This window comes from Lampetra fluviatilis, chromosome 7, assembly GCF_964198595.1.
Source record: "Lampetra fluviatilis chromosome 7, kcLamFluv1.1, whole genome shotgun sequence".
NCBI lineage: Eukaryota > Metazoa > Chordata > Hyperoartia > Petromyzontiformes > Petromyzontidae > Lampetra > Lampetra fluviatilis.
The window spans coordinates 4,053,648-4,073,036 of NC_136281.1; the positions used below are offsets into that span (position 1 = coordinate 4,053,648).

At 49.5% G+C, this 19,389-nt stretch overlaps 1 protein-coding gene across 1 annotated transcript in view; it reads right to left on the reverse strand.

Moving 5' to 3' along the window:
• The window catches only part of PCSK2 (proprotein convertase subtilisin/kexin type 2), a 34,693-nt gene that overhangs the window by 14,751 nt on the left and 553 nt on the right, over window positions 1–19,389 (reverse strand). Inside the window, exons 2-7 of the mRNA XM_078858208.1 lie at window positions 13,484–13,588; window positions 7,489–7,602; window positions 6,418–6,526; window positions 6,262–6,299; window positions 3,304–3,380; window positions 1,809–1,897 (exon numbers count right to left, since the gene is read on the reverse strand). Of these exons, the coding sequence (XP_078714334.1) occupies window positions 1,809–1,897; window positions 3,304–3,380; window positions 6,262–6,299; window positions 6,418–6,526; window positions 7,489–7,602; window positions 13,484–13,588 (532 nt within the window). The remainder of the gene's footprint in view (window positions 1–1,808; window positions 1,898–3,303; window positions 3,381–6,261; window positions 6,300–6,417; window positions 6,527–7,488; window positions 7,603–13,483; window positions 13,589–19,389) is intronic.

Below are 19,389 nucleotides of genomic sequence, written 5' to 3' on the forward strand. Positions count from 1 at the left end.
GTGGCCTCGGCAGTCCGAGCGGGGTTACGTCATTGTCATTCTGCCGAAGAGGAGGAGGAGGGAGGAGGAGGAGAAAGCGCCCGCGCCGAGCTGTCAAAGGAGCTGATGAGTTTGGAAGCCGAGGTTGGGGGTGACACGAGCGTTTGCTGCAAGCAATTTAATTCACGGCTCGCTGCCGTTGCCGCCGACGAGAGCAAGCGACTAATCTTGGGAGGGAGGGAGGGTGGGGGGAGCACGTGGACGCAAACTGAGATCAAACGCAACAGGGTCAATAATACGTCTCTTTTACACTGACAGCAAATTTATTGTACGTGATTAGCATCCGTTTTTTCCCCCGCAGGCAACGCAAAAAATTAATAAAAACACGCTTTAGACGGTGGTAACATTACGGAGTCAAAGGTGTTTCTCCCTCCTCAAATGAGCGTTTTGTCAGTGTTTACCTCCGCAAGCAAGCCTGTCGTGGTGGAAATTTCCACGTTCGGTTGACCGGGACCGACGTCGCCACAGAATAAGCACTGGTGGCTCGCAACAATGTGGTGCGAATTTTATCGACCCGAGGAGGATGATGGGTGTGAGCCTGCCATCAAGTCGGATTTCATCGAACGCCTTTTCCACGTGTGAGTGCGGAGCTCTGCGGAATTGCTACATCCGGTGTCATCAGCATAACAAAACTATTCACGTGAGCTAAACAAGCAACACACGAACGTGGCTATTGTCCCAAGAGTCACTAAGGAGGGCCCTGTATTTGGATTTTGGCCAATTCTATTCGCGGGAAGCTCGCACTGTGTTAATGGAAACTAGAACACACGGGAGAAAACCCACACACGTATAAGGAAATAACACTCAAACCTCCCAAGAGATGGATTATATAATCAATTGCTTTGCTGCCAGCTCCCGGCTACCCTCACAATCCAAATCAGCAACACCACCTGGTGTTTCTAGGCCGCCTCCCGTCCAATTGCTAACCGGGGCTCAACCACACTTAGCAATCAGGATGGATTGGGGCCCATTCGGGTGATTTTTGTCATCAGCTCTGGAAAAGGCGCTTCGACCTTCGGGGCTTGTACAATGACTGCTACAAGTGTAGTGATTGTTTCGCACGATCCCTGGGACACAGAAATAAAGAAGGCGGGGGAAAACACTCCACGCTCTGATTGGTTAGAGCACGGAGAGCAAGAGGATTGGCCGGAACGTTCAAAAGGGGAAAGTAGCTGGAGGGTTGGGTGAGCCGTCAGGTGGGACGGTTATGCCAGGTGATGGTAAGAGAGGATGATGAACGAAGCAAAGTGCCGACTACACCGAGCATCTTCTTGTTTCCACTGATCGTAAAAAAAAAAGAGAGGATGATGAGTGATGGGGACAGAGTGCGACGAGGTGCGGAGCCAGGAAGAGGTTAAAAGAGGGAGCGGGAGGCGAAGTTCGGGGGCGTTGCGGGAGAGAAGGTGTGGACCCGTGCCCTAAACAACAGAGACCTTTTACCTTGTGGATGGAGAAAAGGGCCAGAGAGACTTCTTTCGCAAGCCACTGGGAGCGGTGCGGCGAGCAATTCCTGTGTGGGCCGCCCAATGCCGGTGTGTTTCATGCGTGCGCGTGGTAATTACTGCACCGCATTACGTAGCCGGCAGCGGGCAACAATCAGTGGCAACTATCTGAGTCGCGTCTGGGCGTGGTGCTTGGCCATGCCGCGCACATCGTCCGCCGTGTTGGCAATAAGCGGTGGCCGCGAGCAGCAACTTGCAAGCCGACAGTGCGTGTCGAGGCTACCTCGGGGGATCGTTTGTTCGTGTTTGTGCGCGTGACTCTGGTACCTGCCACGCGTGAGTTGTACGCGACTCCCACTCCACACACGTTGTTGTTGGCGACTGCAGAAACTTCCCCCGCACAGCGGGTTCCATGGCTGCTCCACACACACACACAGACAAAGGTCCCCCGTATAGCCTTTAGCAGACTGTTGGGGCATGTGCTGTTAACGAGTGCAAATTAAGGCCGGCATGTCACACGAGAGGGTGGGTGGTCAGTGCCACGCCCGGCCACCTTTGTCTCCTCAGTGGTCAAGATTTTGACACCGCGTCAGGTACCCATTTAAGAAGGGGGGGGTGGGAGGGGCCCAGAGACATTTCAAATATTTTCGCCGCTGATGTCGGCCGTGAACAGGAATCGAACTTGGGTCGCCGGGTTCATAATGCAGTGAACGAACCACTGTGATACCGCTCCTCACATCACACGCGCGCGCGCGCGCGCAGACATGCACACACACAGACACGAAGCGCACATTGCAAGCCTAGCTTGAGGGGGAAATAACATCATCTCATTTCATTTCCACTCCAAGGCGACGTCAGCGCGTATCTCTGCTCACTCGAGCATGCAGGGAAGAAGCTTAAATCCACTCGTGGACGTGAGCCAGATATTCCACGGTGAACATCCCTTTTGTGCAGTCAACCTATTCGTTGGACATGCTATTGCCGACTTCCCCCCCCCCCCCGAGGCGGCACGGTGGCGAGATGTTAACTACCTCGCCTGGTATGCAGGATGGTCGGAGGATCGATCCCGACCCTGACGCCTGCTGTATATTTGGAGTTTGCGTTGATTCTCCCCGTGGTCGCGTGGATTTTTTTCTCTGGGTCCATCGGTTTTCCCTCCATATTTAGAAACATGCGTTGAGATTATTTAGATTATTTAGCTGCTATAAATGTCCTAATGATGGGCCACTTTGTTGAGCTATCATTTGTGATGGCCAGGTCGCTTCTGAAAAATAAGTTAATATCTCAGTGGGCTTTGCCTTGGACAATGGGCATGGTTTCGTTTTCTTTGTATGTTTGGGTGATTTGTTTACCTTTCTCGTACTGTGTGTTGTTGCAACGTTCTCACCCGCCCCTACTGGACATCTGTGAAAAAGAGCTTCATAGCTCATCGGATTCCTCCAGTGTTCATATTCTGACTTACATCCAACCTCGAGCGGCGATCATAATTATAATGAGCGTCTGAATTGACCCCGAATCGAGATCGCAACTCTGGACCCTTACAAATGACGAAGCCAACTGTGGCAGTCTCATTGGTTCTTTCGGTAAAGTCACGTAGGTATAAAATAAAATAAATTAAATCACTACGTTTAGATCGCAACACAAGCAATCGTCATCAGGTGCAATCGAAACGTCGTGATTTAATTTATTTTATACCTACGTGACTTTACCGAAAGAACCAAAGAGTATGGGCCCCTGCAGTCACGAAAACTTCAAATCTCGATTCATAATTCTCTCCTACCCCGCGGGGGACGCTGCGCGCTCCGCCCGACGCGCGCGTTACCTGTTGAACCAGTCGTCGGTGTAGCGTGGGTACGGAAAGGGGTCGTTGCTGCTGAAGTCGTAGCTGGCCTCGGCATGCTGCGAGCAAAGCAAACACGGATTGATTAACTTACCCGTCGCCTCGCCTGTTATAACCAACGCCGGCAGAATTAATCTGTTCAAAGTGGCGTTTTGTTTTACGCGAGCCCTCCGTCGTCGGAGAGTCTAATTGGATCGCGGCGTGAACGTAAATCTCGGCGTCTTTCGCCTCTCGACGCACCGCGAGATGGGATTATTCGGCACGAATGCGTAGATTCACTCCGCTTTTTGTTCATTAGGTTTGGTTCATTGCTGTTGACAGGATCGCCCTTTGGAGTGGGCTGGTGGTGGGGACTCGGGGCTCTGCGCCGGTGATGAGAAGTAATACGACTCTCTCCACCCACTCCTCTTCTGAGTCGCCTCGTCCTTGCTTCCAAGACCTTGGCACCGGCCAAGCGGTGATGCCATAGTAGGTAATGAAATAAATAAGCGTACAATATATCGTCTCCATGTATCCGTCTACTTGACATAAAGTAATGCGTTTCTTCCACAACCCATCATCAGCACGGCCTTCTGTGAGTATTGTACTTCCATGAGTACGGATGTCCCCGTGTAGGCGATGGATTGTGAAATACGTTTTTTTATTATCGCGGAGAGACGGGAATATGGAGTCGTATTGTCCGCTTTTCTATTTTATCATCTATTCTCGACAATGCCGCTTATGATTATTTTGAGTCATAGTATGTACTGCATTGTCAGAGGGTTTTCGTCTTCTTCTATTAAGTAAAGTTTGGGGTGACATTCGCAAATCTCAAAATGTGGCCTTTTACGTCGCTCATACTGTTACCATTTACGAAGACTAAGATCCCCCGTATAGCCTTAGCAGGCTGTTGGGGCAAGTGCTGTTAGCGAGCACCTATGAAGGCCTGCACGGCACACGAGGGGGTGGGTGGACCGCTGCACGTCTGGCCGCCTTTGTCTCCCTAGTGGCCAATGTTTACACACCACCGCACCAGGTACTCATTTGAGATGTAAAAAATATAAATACCATTCCGCATTGAACGTCAATACAAAAACAAAAAGCATCGGCATGTACACGGTTTGTTATGGCACTTATTTGTATTGCAATTTAGCAATGTGTTTCACTGTTGAAATGCCACCTTTTTACCACGAATATGCATGTTCTTTTTCAATCACATTATTTCCATTACCCCCAGTTTCAAGTTTTAATGCAGGGCTGAGCAAAACTAAGCAAAAGCGACAATTCCAGCGATTTCACGTTTCAACAAAACCCATTTTTTTTCTTGCAGAATCCTAATTCTACGTGATGCGTTAAACAAGGCGGAGATTGTCACACGCAGACTTTCATTGGAAGTGCATTACAAATCCATTCCATTCACACTGTCAGCCCGGTTAAGTGCACACTCCGCTCGCTACACTTTTACTACCTGCTCATTTATATATATTTTTTATTGCTGCTGCAGGCCGGGAACAATGTTGCACATCGTCCCGCATTAGTTAACCATTACAAAGCTAAGCCACTCGATGCCGAACAAGCCATTCAGGCGACCACCAGCGTAAACCTTGCACAATGTAAGCGGGCAGAATTCATGAGCCACTTCAGCTTGTGTTGTTCCTGTGTGCGCCTAACTCGTAGTCTGTGTCCCCCTCCCCCCTTAACCATTCAAAGCATCTTCTTGACGATGCTCCTGGTTGATGGCGAGGGAGCTTCGAGGGCTGACTGTAGGTGAGGGTTGAACGATTTGGGGAAAATATCTCATTGCGATGTTTTTGACAGATATTGCGATTGCGATTTGATTTGCGATTAAATATTTTTTTAAGTCAAGCTTCAGTTCAATATTCACTGTGTAGTAGATGTTAAACATGTGATGGAGGATTACCACATGATACCATCAAAATATTAACTGCTCTGTCTATTCTAATGCAAGGATGAGAACTTAAAATATATGAATTGCTTCCAAGATGTATTCATAATTTTTGAAAAATGAAATAGAACACTCAAACATAGAACAATTGTAAAGTTAAATAAATGAAGTTATAATAAAAAATAAATTCCAATAAGAAAGTAATTTGACTTTTCAAATCGTAAAAAATCGCAGCCTTTGCGAATTGCTAATCGCATTGTTTCAAGTAGCGAAGTCGATTTTATATCGATTAATCGTTCAGCCCTACTGCAGGTGCCGTGGTGAATGCTGCATCTCAGCTGGAACAATCCTTGATGCTGCTCTGCGAATCATATATGACGTGCCACATCCGTATCGCATTATGTTTGTCCGTGTGCCCTATATTCCTATAAACTTGTGCTAGCATTATAGGAATATAGGGCGCGATAATATAGGATTATGGATGCGCGTATCATGTATCTCTAGTGGGAGTGCCTTACGCCGATAAATCACTTTTTAAGCCAGCCTACAGCGGTGTTCCCCAAAATATCGAGCAAGGAATTCAGCCCTGCTCGTTTGTGGTGTCACCGTGTCGGATGTCAACCTCCAATGTGCGCTGCAGTTTGAACAACGGAGGATCAATGGCGCCGTGACATCGTCTTTGATGCCACAGCGGCTCACTTTGCTGTGAATCTCAGAAACCGGTGGTGTGGTGTCACAACCACTGCATTCACTCCCCACTCCGCTTGTCCTTTGCCTTGCAGCTTCTCGTTAGGTGGTGACACCTCCAAGTGCGCGTTGCACACAGGAGTACGCATAACTCAGCAAAATAATGATCGTAATGCGAATAAAACAAATATATAACGTAAATTAACCGTCCACAGACCCTGTTGAGGCTATGATCAAATCACCCTGAGCGCGCACGACTTCATCAGATCTCACACAGCTCAGCAGCACCGTTCGCTGGGCGTTACGCGCGCCAACGCCGCTCGCGATTCGGCGCGTCGACGGCAGTGAGCGAGTGTGCGTTGACTCACGTAGTTGGCGGCAAGGTCCGGGTGAAGGTAGTCGATACCTGCGGTCGATGCACAAAACATCAGCGGTGTAACGCAACACCAGCAGCGTTCACAATAGAACACCTTTGTAAAACGTGGCCCTGTGTTTTGTTTTGAACAAACACAAAACGGACCCACCGTCATCCATGATGGCGATGGTCACTCCTTTGCCCGTGTAGCCGAGTTCCCAAGCCTCCACCACGTTCAGATCCAGTCCAGGTTTCCCATCTGCCTGCCCCGTGTTTATCTAGGACATCGAGAGGCAGACGTGGGGAGGGGGAGGGGGGTGCGAGGGTGGGGGGCAGGGGGAGACCGTGAATGTGGGGCATGAGGAGGGGGATGGTGGTGGGGTGGGGGGTAATAAGGAGGTACAAGAGAGCGACAATGCAGCAGAGGCACAAGAGACGTATTCAGCAGGACTGTGAACACGGTGCGGCATCATGGAACACTTGAGGAAATACGTGTCCGCTTAAGAGCTCACAGGTGCACGACTTCTGCTTGGAGCGCATTTTCCACGGGATGGACATCCACCACTCGTTCGCGCAGAGAGGCGCAACGAATTTGTCACGTATCGATTTTGTCACGTATCGATTTTGTCACGTATCGATTTTGTCACGTATCGCGTTATTTAATGACTTGTCACGGACTTGCTACTTTTCATCGTTGGCAGAGCTGCGGCTGCCGAGGAGCACACGTGATGGCGGACAAATGGGACGGCGCGGTTTCATTGCGTCAGAAAGCGCCTCTTTAGCCCATAAGTGCAGTGCTTTTAGCGTTCACTTTGCATTTTAGCCTCAGGTTGCAAAACGCACGCAAAGTAACATTAATCCGGGACCATTAGCAAATTAAGCCCATGTATAGTGACGAAGGTTGCCACCTCTTGAGGTACAAACCAGAACATATGTAATGGGAAGAATATATCACAATCCTGGAGGAGAGGAGAGCTGCGTGTACACGCGTTGCTTTGAGTGGCGTGCTCTTTTTATTTTAAACACTTCTTTCGCGCCGTACGTAGCCAACCATACTAATCAGAGGTGCAGGGGAAAAAAAATTACTCGTAAAAAAATAACAACCGGGAATTGTAATGTTTCGCAGAAGACTCACAGATGAGCCCGGACGGCTGACTCAAAAAAAAAATGTCAACAATCCCAGGCGATCCGAGACAAGGTGGCGGCCGTAACAATCGGGGTGTGGGGGGGTCCTCCATACCAGGTACCACTGCTTGCTGAAGAGCGGGTCGTTCATGTCGATGTTGAAGTTGTCCAAGGACTTGTATCCGCGCTTGTTTCGCGAGTATCCCTCTTGCTGCACCACGCGCTTCACCTACCACACGCATCCACGGCACGAGGATCGGGGGGGGGGTGAGAACAACTGCGGTGACAAACGCCCTCGATTGTGGGTCGCAGCAGGGATGGTATCGACAGTGGTGAATTTGTGTCTCCGATTAAACCAGCGGACGACTGGCGCTCGTCTCAGTACTCTTAGGGGTTTTTTCCGGTAAAGTCACGTAGGTAAAAAATTAAATTAAAATTAATAAAAGTAATAATAGAAATAAAATAAAATAAAAAATAATAAATAATAAATGTGATTTATTATTTTATTTTATTTCTATTATTAATTTTAATTTTATTTTTTACCTACGTGACTTTGCCGAAAAAAAACCCTAAGAGTATGAATCGTTGCAGTCACGAAAGCTTCACATCGAGCTCGTCTCAGTTTCCGGCCCGTTGAAGCTCTGAGTGAAAATTCCGCATTGCCACGGCGGCCGGAAGCCTCTCCGTCGTGAATAAATGTGGCAACTTTTCTTTTTCTTTTTTGTCTTAAGCAACTGAACAAAAAAAATTTCATTGTAAAATTTTGCGATTGTATTGTGAGCGTGACTATCAAGATGGGTTTCAAAAAACAAAACGGCTAAATTGCCTCGGGTCAATGGATGGCTTCTGCACCAGCGGTGTTCATCGTTGTGATGATAGTCATGTTAAAGGATCTTGTTTCTCTCGCTATATTTTGCTACGATTGGGGGGAAGGAAGGGGATTTGGACAACGCACGTGAAGTCAGAACTACACGTTTACGAGAGTCGCCGCGGTGGCGAGATGTTAACTACCTCGCCTGGTCCACAGGAGGTCGTGGGTTCTATTCGACCCTGACGCCTGCTGTATATTTTGAGTTTTCATGTATCTCTCCCCGTGGTCGCGTGGATTTTTTTCCGGGTCCTCCGGGTTTTCCGTCTACATTTAGAAACAAGCGCTTAAGAGTATTTGGCTGCTATGAATGTGCACATGATAAGCCACTTCGTTGCGCTATCATTCGCGGCCAATGTCGCCTCTGAAAAGGAGCTGTACAGCTCAGTGGGCCTTACCCGGTAAAATAAATAATAAATCAACAATACATTAATAAGTCAAACGCCTCGAGTGTTGGAGAACAGCGATCGACTGGCCAAGCGCAGTGGCAGGACAGGTGGCCTCAGTCACCTGTGCGAGCTGACACGCATGGCAATGTCCTCTTTACAGCCCCCCTGCCTGGCCCAGCTCCAACACGGCAAAGCTGCACTTTGTTAAATGAATGCTGGTTGACGGGCTGACGATGTCGGTTCAAAGTCGCGGGAGGCACAATAAATATAATTCGCAAAAGCTTTCGAGGTGGGGGGGGGGGGGCGTTTGAGCAAGGGCGGCCGCCCAGGCCCCCCAAAGATGTGATGGGGGAATAGAGTTGCGTGGGTGATCTCCCCCACCCCCCTACACCTCTGCCTTCGCCTCCGATGAGAGCCCCTTAGCATATTCTTAGGTTTTTTCGGTAAAGTCACGTAGGTAAAACATTAAAATTAATACAAGTAAAATAAAATAAAACTCACGACGTTTCGGAGGCAACACAAGCCTCCGTCTTCAGGTGGAACCGTCACAGCCACGACAGCTGTATCAAGTAAATGAGAGATTGCAAGAGCTACCACTCCGTATATATAATGGTTGGAGAGGGGGGGAAGGGCCAAGTACGGCACACTTTTTATTCATATGGTAAGGTGATGCTTAAGAGGGTGAGCCTTTGTTATGGAGAGGTACGGTTTGTGACTAAACCTGGCAGAGGTGTGGACTCGAGTCATGTGACTTGGACTCGAGTCAGACTCGAGTCATGAATTTGATGACTTGCGACTCGACTTGGACTTGCATAACAATGACTTTGTCCCACCTCTGGAACCTGGCCTACATAACAATAGTGTGACAAAAAGGAGACAACACCTAAACATGGTAAAACAAGCCTGGCTGTCTATCAATAACCTGTAATAGTTGTTTGTCAAATAAGATTGGCCAATTAGGTCTAGTTAAGACGGAGGTTGGGTTGCCTCCGAAACGTCGTGACTTTTATTTTATTTTACTTTTATTAATTTTAATGTTTTACCTACGTGACTTTAACGACAAAACCTAAGAATATGAATCCTTGCAGTCATGAAAGCTTCAAATCTAGCCCCTTAGCAGTTTACTTACACGTGCCAATAAAGTTGTGTTCACTCAGGATGACATTCCCGTCGAGGCTGGCCCTGACTAAATCCATAATGAAATGTGTCCACGGACGGAGAATGAGATATTCTTCATATCCACCGCAACTGGCTTAGTCACTGTGTATGTTATAGCCAACAATGACAATGTCAAGATAAGAAATACACGTTTCGCTATCAACTATCAACTCGCTTAAATGTCCCCTCTAGATGAGCACTGTCTTGCAGCTAAATAAAAAAGCCACCTGGAATTGACGACACCTGGAATGGTGATAATTGCGTGCGGAGGAGGCAAGGTAGCCATTGAATGCTGCTACTTAAGCCGCTGGGCACAGCGTATTAGAGCTGAGCAGAGCGAGCTTTGGAGATTGGCGAAACAAAACAGGAGCAGGCAATGCCCGTTCTGTGCACTCTCACGCTACACACAGCGCGCCTTTAAATGATTCAGTGTACAGTCCCTGCTAAATTATTCAGTCCGCGATGCCCAAAATCCACAGTCCTCCACGTGCCCAGGCCTCCTGCAGCTGCTCTTGAGCCTCGATGGCTCAACGAAGCCGTTTATTCATTTTCATATTTAGCTTTCTCGAATCTTACAAAGCTGCAGCTCCAAATCCCCCGCCCCCCCCCCATAATGAGCGTAGGACAGGCACGGTGAGCCCAGAGCGAGTGCTCGTTGCATCTTCACGATGATGTGAACGCATGCGGTGTAGTGAATTTAAACGCAGGCCCCCAATTTCTCACCCCGCTAGGAACTCTCTCAAATTATGCCCCATTAATAATGCAGCTCAGGCTCGATCAGCACGGCAAAGCCAACGCCGCGTGCGCGTGCGCGCGTGCGTGTCTCTGTGTGTGTCTTTGGAGCGGTGGGAGCAGTGGTGAACGCCCTGGGATACGAAAACCGACGCAACTGGCACGATTTTTGTTCGATTCCCGCGCATGGCCATTAACTGCGGCGAATACAGTATCTGAACCGGTCTTGGACATCTTCGTTTGGTCAACTCAGCCTCAAATGAATATCCGGTGCGGTGTGTAAACATCGTCACTGGGGGAGACAAAGGCGGCCGGGTGTGGTGCTTGGCCCACACCACCCCCTCGCGTGTTGTGTCCGGCCTTCGTAGTTCGCTCGCTAGCAGCACTCGCCCCAACAGTCAGTGAAAGGCTCGACAGGGGATCTTTGTTGTGAGATCAATTTGCAGAAGGCGAGCAGCCGATTTTCCTTCTCCACAGCTGGGATGCATTTGTGATGACCGCGAACACCGTCCCAATAATACGTCCAGGAATACTCTTTATATAATGATGCGGGTGAAAGAAAAAAAAGCCCAGATATAATCAAACAAGATGTTGGACGGCGGCTTCACACGCAGAGGAACAATGAGCAAATAAGACGGTACATGTGAGGTTTTTTTTAACAGATATAATTCTATTCTTGGTTCTTTCGATAAAGTCACGTAGAAGGGAAATAATAAAATAATACAAATATTAAACAATAACAATTCTCATGACGTTTCGACTGCAACACAAGCAATCATCATCAGTGATCCTCAGTGATGATTGCTTGTGTTGCAGCCGAAACGTCGTGAGAATGTTTATTGTTTTATTGTTTAATATTTGTATTATTTTATTATTTCCCTTCTACGTGACTTTACCGAAAGAACCAAGCATACGAATCCCTGCAGTCACGCAAGCTTTAAATCAAAAGATATAATTATAATCCAGTACTTTATCATCATCAGCCATGACCTATGTAATCCACTGCTGGATGAAGGACTACCCAAGTCCTGATTATCGCTAAAAAATACGTAACGGGTTATCTTTGGTAATCGGAAACAATGGAGTCCCATCGGCAATTCTCAAAGCGAGCGCACAAAACACACGGGACACACGTCGCAGGGTTACGGCGAGCATGAAACAAACGCACCGGCCCCTCCATAGAAGTACGGGAGTCTTCACGGTCTTATGAAAGTCACCGCAGAACGGCAAAAAACAGCTCTACCGCAACGAAATGCACGCGCTCACGGCCTTTTTCGGTCTGAATTTCCGCTATGCGATTCAGGCCCAGCACCCACACCGTGCGGGTTTCCACGGGAGGGGATATTTGATCGTTCTCCATCCACCACACCGCTCAGGGTTGTTGAAGGTGGGCAGCGTAAGAAGACATCGGCGCATGGTGGCGGCGCAACGGTGGTTTCTTGCTGCGACGTATCCCGCACGGCAGCGGACACCGTCTGGAATATTCCAGACGGTCGCCCATCTTAAGCGCTATTCAGGCTCAAATCTGCCGAGCGTCACGAGAGCAGTTGAAATCGGGCTAATGCCCGGGGGGGCGGGGGGGAGGTTTGATTATGAAGCGACGCATCAAAAAACGCCGTTCACAAAAAAAAGCAATTCCTGTACTTTGCCACCACGCACTCGGCAAGGAACGTGGGCGCACGCCAATTGCACCTTCCCGCACCATCACCCCGTGACTGGCTCACATTACGACCGAGCCAGGGCCTGGCACCGCCGTGCTCCCCCCCACCACCACCGCCCCAGCTGGCAGGGAGGCATCGTTCACAGCAGAGCGACGGTGTTCCTGAAGCGTGCAAATTGAGGCTATTTTCACTCGCTTCAGAGACGGACTCACTTAATTTGTTACCCAGATGGAAAAAAAAACGATCACAAAAAACCCATTGTACGATACGATGTCATTTCAAATAAATATTGGCCTCAATGTGGCGTTCCTTCTGCCATGAGCTGTGACGTGGCTTTCTTTGGTCGCGTGTGTGACCGAGGACACGGTTATAATTGAAGTTCAGAGTTGTAACGTAAATTTAACTGCATCTCCAAAGGTTGTGCTACAATAGCGGGATGTACATTCGTAATGTAAGATGCAATTGAGTAAAATAAATAGTCATCGGCAGAGGAAAAGCGGAAGGCCTTGGACCTAGATTCTTTCGCACCGTACGTAGCCAACCTTGCTAATCGGAGGTGCGGGGGAAAGACCACAAACTAAACACACACAAAGTAGAGATTTGGCAAGCCACGGATGGCCGAGGGTGTGACATCTCCAGGCCACAATCGCAGCAGCTGAGCAAGGAGTTGACGTGCGATTTCGTGGAAGTTGACCGAGGATGTTGACGGAAGCGCTCGGTTCTTGGAGCTGAGATCACACGTGCAGGCAAATAGAGTGAGTCGAGATGGGAGAGCTTGTTCGGGGCGAGTGCGTGGGGTTGGAGGGGAAGATTTCGATGAGAGATATGCAGGGTTGAGTCGACGGAGGGGAGTCTAGTGTCAATGAGAGGCGTTAGATCGGTAGGGGGTGAGCGCATGGTGGATCACACGTAGAGGTGACATGCTGCCAGCCAGGTCGCGCTGTCCCTACCGACATCTCGGTGTGCAAAACAAACTCCCATCGACTGCCTCGATTCATTTGCCGTCGCTTGAGTTATCCTAGGTGGCCACGACAGCTTAAGGCGGCAAATTTATGCGATAAAAGATAAAATTGTGCACATGTGCAAAATACCTCCCGCTTCGGAGAGAGATATACCTCATCGAGTCAGCTGTAAATGCGCTCATAGCCCGCCCTGCGGGCACGCTGGGACGGACACGCGTCACCTTTTGGCTGAATAATGGGAGCCCAGCACGCAGACAAACAAACAGCGAAGCCTCGGTAATGAACGCCTGCCGGCTGTGCAATTCCTCCGCGTGTCACTCTGGCTCCCTGTGCGTCTTACCCTGGGGTCCCTCTCGAGGCGGAGGTGGTGAGAGAGGCTGCGCCGCCTCCTCGCCCGCGCCGCCGCGGGGTGGGAGAAGTGGAAGAGGTCCTGAGCAAAGTGGAGCTGGGGAAGGGGGTGGGGGAGGGTTTGATGAGGGCGTCAGACTCGTAGCGGCCCCGCATGCAAACCGTGATGCTTACACACACACATAGCACGACGCTCCCACGCGGACACACCGAAAATGTATGTATGCTGAACTTCTTTCGCACCGTACGTAGCCAGCCGTGCTACTCATGTGCACGCGGTGACAGACGCTTCGTCACTATGATCTATTTCAGGAGGGTGCTGCCACTTTATCGCCATAGAGGGACTACGTAGCCATGTGTAATCCCATTTGAGTGATTTGCAAGATTCTTTTCAGCGATAGGAAATTTGGCCAACAATACCAGTGGCACTGTGTGTGTACCAACAACAACAACAAAAATCAAATTGCTTACATCACACAAAGACAAAGATCCCACATATATCATTAACAGACTGCTGCGGTAAGTGCTGTCGAACCCGGGTCACCAGGTTCCTAGCGCAGCGCGCTAACCGCTACACTACCGCTCCCCACAGTAATTCACACACTCACACGAACATCATGACACTTACCAATGCACCATGATGCAAACACGAGGTCACCCACACCATGACAAACGCGTGCACATCATGGCACAATACATGACGATCGCCCAACCACAGAGACAAATATCCCCCGTATAGCCTTAACAAACTGTTGGGGTAAGTGCTATTAGCAAGTATCTATGATGTCCGGCAAGGCACACGAGGGGATGGGTTGCCAACACAACGCCCGGCCGCCTTTGTCCCCCCGGTGGCGATGTGTACACACCGCACCAGGCACTCATTTGAGACTGAGTCGGCCTAGGGGAGGCCCAGGACCGGTTCAGATAATCGTCACTGGTGTTGGCCGTGAGCGGGAATCGAACTAGGATCGCCGGGTTCGTGATAACCGCTACACTACCGCTCCCAATCAGGCACGCACACACCAACATGCACCCTAACGCACACACACAACCGCTACGCGGCACGTCCTCTGTTTCAAATCAATTGCTTTATCTGATGCGCCATTATTTGCTTTGCGGGTGATTTTTTTTCTCCAGATTTAGGAGAAAGAAATACGAGGACAGCCATATATTTAGGCAACGCAGCTCTGGGTGTATAGCCCAGTAAATGCCAATGTTTTGAATATAAACTAACAACGCCAGTCTATTCCCATCAAAATATAGAAATCGGTCGTCGATACGCTATGTGCCCAGGTAGTGCGATGTCTTACCAATTAGAGTTGGCCAAACATCCCAATATAGGACCACAGAACTTGGGCAATCCGTGGCGTCGGTGGTTCTCGCGAACCTCGGTGTTAAAATTCGAGGCCCGTTACAAACTTCGACAACGATCTGAGTTGCAATGTCCTTGAATTATGCTAGATTAAATACAATAACAATCATCAATATTATTATTATTATAAACAATGACTCTCCGGTCAAGCTTTAGACAAAACCCGAGTCTGATTCCGTGCGACCGGATTACATCACTGAGTCATCTGCTGCGTGGAGGCGCTGGCCGATAACATTGTGTCGCTCTTTGAGAGGAAGCGCCTCCATAGTCTGGGCAAATTGAATCAGCTGGCGTAATGAAGCAGCACATATTCATTTCACCGCTCTGTGGAAGGGGGGAAAAAAACCCCTGAGTGGTATTAGCCTCACTGAAATAGAAATATCCTTTGTGTGATGCATTGCGGCATGGTACATATTGTAAGGCGTAATTGTTTGAAAATGTATCGCTTTGTTCGTGTAAAAAATGGCCACTTGCAGTTGACTTCCGTGAATACCAAGCGAAAAGATGAAGAACGTGTCCACCGTAGGGAGACGTCTCAGCTCTTGAGCGATTGTTAAAATCACCGAGCGAGCATCCACCGTCCGAATTCCACGGCCTGCTGGCAAGTCACGAGGTGTCCTCCGGGGGGTGGTGGTGGGGGGGGGTCAGGAACGCCGACGAGTCAAACGATTGCGGCCGCCCTCAATTGGCCGGCGTCTCCGAGTCAAAGTCTCCGCGGCCGGCGCTTGGCCGCGCGTGACTGCGCGAGCCCCGTGCCTTCGGTGGAGGAGGTAAATGCAGACATCGATCTCGCACCAAATCAGGTAACAAAGTTGTCCCTCTCTTGCGGCTCCAGGATGATAAGCAGCATTGGAGGTTGGAGTGGGGGGGGGGGTTCTCACCGTGTGCCGTAATAGAGGTTCATCAAAGATGAAGTCACTCTCATCTGTCCGGCGCTGACGACACAAGTCGCGCATCGGAGACTAATAAACTAGAAGACGCAGCCACTACCGGGAAGGGGGTGGGGGGGGGGAGTGCATCGATCACGCATTGCAAATATTTAAGGATGTGACTTTTGACATCGGGAGTGAATATGAACTCATGGGCGCTCTTTGTGGCCTTCTTGTTGGGACCAAGATATGGAAAGGTTACACAATATGCCAAGATGTTTGATTTGTTTAATGCATAGATCTTGGCATACTTTTAAACTACAGGGTGTTTAAAAAGATGGGCCCGTTTTGAAATCGCCATATCTCTGCAACCACGAACCGCCCATGAATGAAACTCTTACCACTTGAAAGGGCGGGGCATAGAGTTGCGAATAATTACCTCTCGATGCCTCTCCCAGCGCACTAACAGCCCCTAGCCTCAGTCATTCGCGAGACGCGCTGCCTCAACGTTGGATGGGTCGCACAGGACCCCAAGACTTGGCGCTACACTCTTGGCCCCCAAGATCCCCAGACATCACGACACCCTGCGACTTTTTCTTGTGGGGATACGTCAAAGCCCGTGTTTTGTGCCACCATTAGCGACTAATCTGGATGACCTCAAAAACAGAATCACGGCAGCGGTGACTTCAGTGGAAGAAGACACTTTGAGAGGCGTTTGGGACGAATTCAACTATCGTCTCGATGTTGTCCGTACAGCAGGTGGAGGGCACATAGAGCATTTATAAAATTGTTAGTAAAATTTGATAACTCATTAAACCGTTTGTAACTTTTTGTGTAATTATAACACGTTGCCATCGTGAAATATACTGCTTTGAAATTGGGTCCATCTCTTAGTTACACCCGGTATAATGAAAATGCCGTGTACAGTGTCGATTTCAAAGTTCACAGTCATAAACCTTATAAATATTAAAATCAGGTCGGTTAACCTCTCCACGAAGCATGTCTCGAAGCAAGCGCAAGACCCCCCCCCCCCCAACGATGCATGCGCGGTATACAGTGCGCGCTCAAAGCGTAATCCACACGGAAATCCGTCCCTCGTCTCAGTGTGGTGGCAACCAAATCTTCCGACTCACATTCGGCCACTTTACAACAATATCATAACCCTATTTATAGCCACGGAGCCAGATACGCATTTATGAGCCTCGCGAAGCCAGAGGCTGCTGCTTCCTTAGTGCTCACCCTCGTTTAACCCATGGCAGATCGTGTGGACAGCTTCCTGCACAACGCCCATTGCACTAAAATGGTAAATGTGCGCCATCATATTAATATACACGGCTAACCTTGCGGCAAAACGAGACCAAAGCATTCAGCAATTCGTAGCCACTGTACACCTTGTATATATATTTTGCAGTGTAAATCGTTTTTGCATAATGGGATTGTAATAGCCCATGGACCAGAGCAAAAAAATGTACCATCTAATGTGCCTTTTGTTGTCGTGAAAACCGTCTCCTTTCTCCGTAAAAAACAACAACAACCGGGTTATAATATATTTCACAACACAGTGCACATTTTGATTTAAAGCTTTCGTGACTGCAGTGATTCATATTCTTGGTTTTTTCGGTAAAATCACGTAGAAGGGAAACAATAAATAAATAATACGTGACTTTACCGAAAGAACCAAGAATATATAACACAGTGCACAGTTTGAATACGAGCGCAAATGTAGACACTGCGAGTAAACGTGGGGAATTCAGCCGCATGCTCTTGGCGTGAAATCTGCAACCTACAATCGGAGCCACGCTGGGGTTTTGCCACAGCAGGCACGCCTAGGGAACATCACGCCGCGATTACAACCCAGGCTCCGTGAACACCGACCGCCTCTGCAGTTACCCATCGCAAGCGAGGGTGATTAAACAGGAGTGGCGGACGTGGTGGTGGGGGGGACAACGGATGGCATCACCATCACTCGGGCAGTCGCGTCAGTCATGACCGACTGAGTGGTCACTGCGCGTTTAAGGACGTCGATGATCCTGAAAGATTTTGGTCCTCCAAACGCCGGCCCGCGGAACCAACATCGCGCCGTGCGAAAACCCCGAGCTGTGTTTCCGCTGAGTTCCCTCCGCCACGCTAACGACTCTCGACGGGTCAGCGAGGTGCAATGATAGCACCGCAGAGGCAAGGGAGTGGTGGGCAAATGGTGGAGTCAATCTTCACACAAAAACGTGGTGGCGCTTGCCGCTGCTGCACAGAAAGCGCCCCGTGCTCAATCCCAGCGACTCAGTCTGTCGGCAGTGGAGCCGGGTCTTCGTTTCGGCCAGGCTGGTCCGGATCAGGAAACCCGGAAAATATTTCCGCACCCGGCAGATCACATCCAGTACACCCCCTCATTATGACTATGGAAAGTAGTCGCGCGTCTATTCTGGTTTACAGACCGCCCTGAAAACATGTTCATTGAATGCATTATGCCTTGACTTTAATAATGTCACACACACACACACTGCGAGCTTGTATCAAATATAGAACATTCTAATCATGCGTCCCTGGGCATCAGCTATCGGGTTTACAGCTCTGGAATTGAAATGAAGGCGGCGCTCGTGTAGTCGCGGTGTTAAGGTCACCGCTCGCGCCGACGCGCCTAGCGGGGAAGTTTGATGAGAGTTATAAATGTCACGACAATTATAACCAGCGATGATGCGGGTTGATCCATTTAGAGACTCGTATCCGCTCCTTAACAACGGTGGATTTCGGCACTCAATGAACGCCGCTGCTCGACTTGATAACATCACATGCGCACGAGAGCCGACACTATTGAACGTCCCTGTGCAGAGTGCGGCGGTCAGCGCTTTGCACAAAGCACAGGCGAAACGGTCACGCGCATGGGGCTTGCGCGTGTGTCGTAACACCACGGCTCTAGCTTTAGACCGGCAACGTGTCGCCAAGACAATTGGAGGTCATTGCGGCCGATGTCATTGAAGCATCCCACAACTCGCCGCCGCTCCCTTCATCTGTTCGCTCGATTCTCCCCGGCTGTTGTAAAAGTCCATGGGCCACAGCAGGCATTAGCATCACCGACAAAGGTAGAACAACTTTCGCGGTACCGATTTATTCACACGGCTAATGAGAGTGAATTACTCAATAACCCCACTCATTTCAAGTGGTTAGCACGTAATCATTTGGCCAGATAAAGAAATGGTAACCGTTACATTTATGCCCCCTCGAGTGATACCGGTAAGGGAAATAGCTCGTCTGGCCTGAAGGGCTATACAGCTGCAACCTGACCTTCAGGATCCACCCGTACAAAACATAATTGTCTCTTGCAACGTATGCGCACTCACAGCAACGCATGAACAACGCGTATGTATCACACATAGTGTGTGTTGCATCGGCGTCTGGACTGTAACGGGTGCGCAGGCGAATGGACTCCGCTCGTAAAGCGGAGCTGTCCCTCCCGCTCGTGGTGCTGAAAGTGAGCGGCGCCGGGCGACTGCCTCGCGCCTCTACAGCAACGCGGTGCTGCGCACGAAGACATCGTGAGCGGATAAATAACCAAAAAAAAGTTACAATTTCAAAGGCGATTGCACTACGAGCAAAGTAACGCGAGCAATGCTCGAGCGATCCGCGCGGCTCTGCGGCGCACGGCGGGAATCTATTAGCATC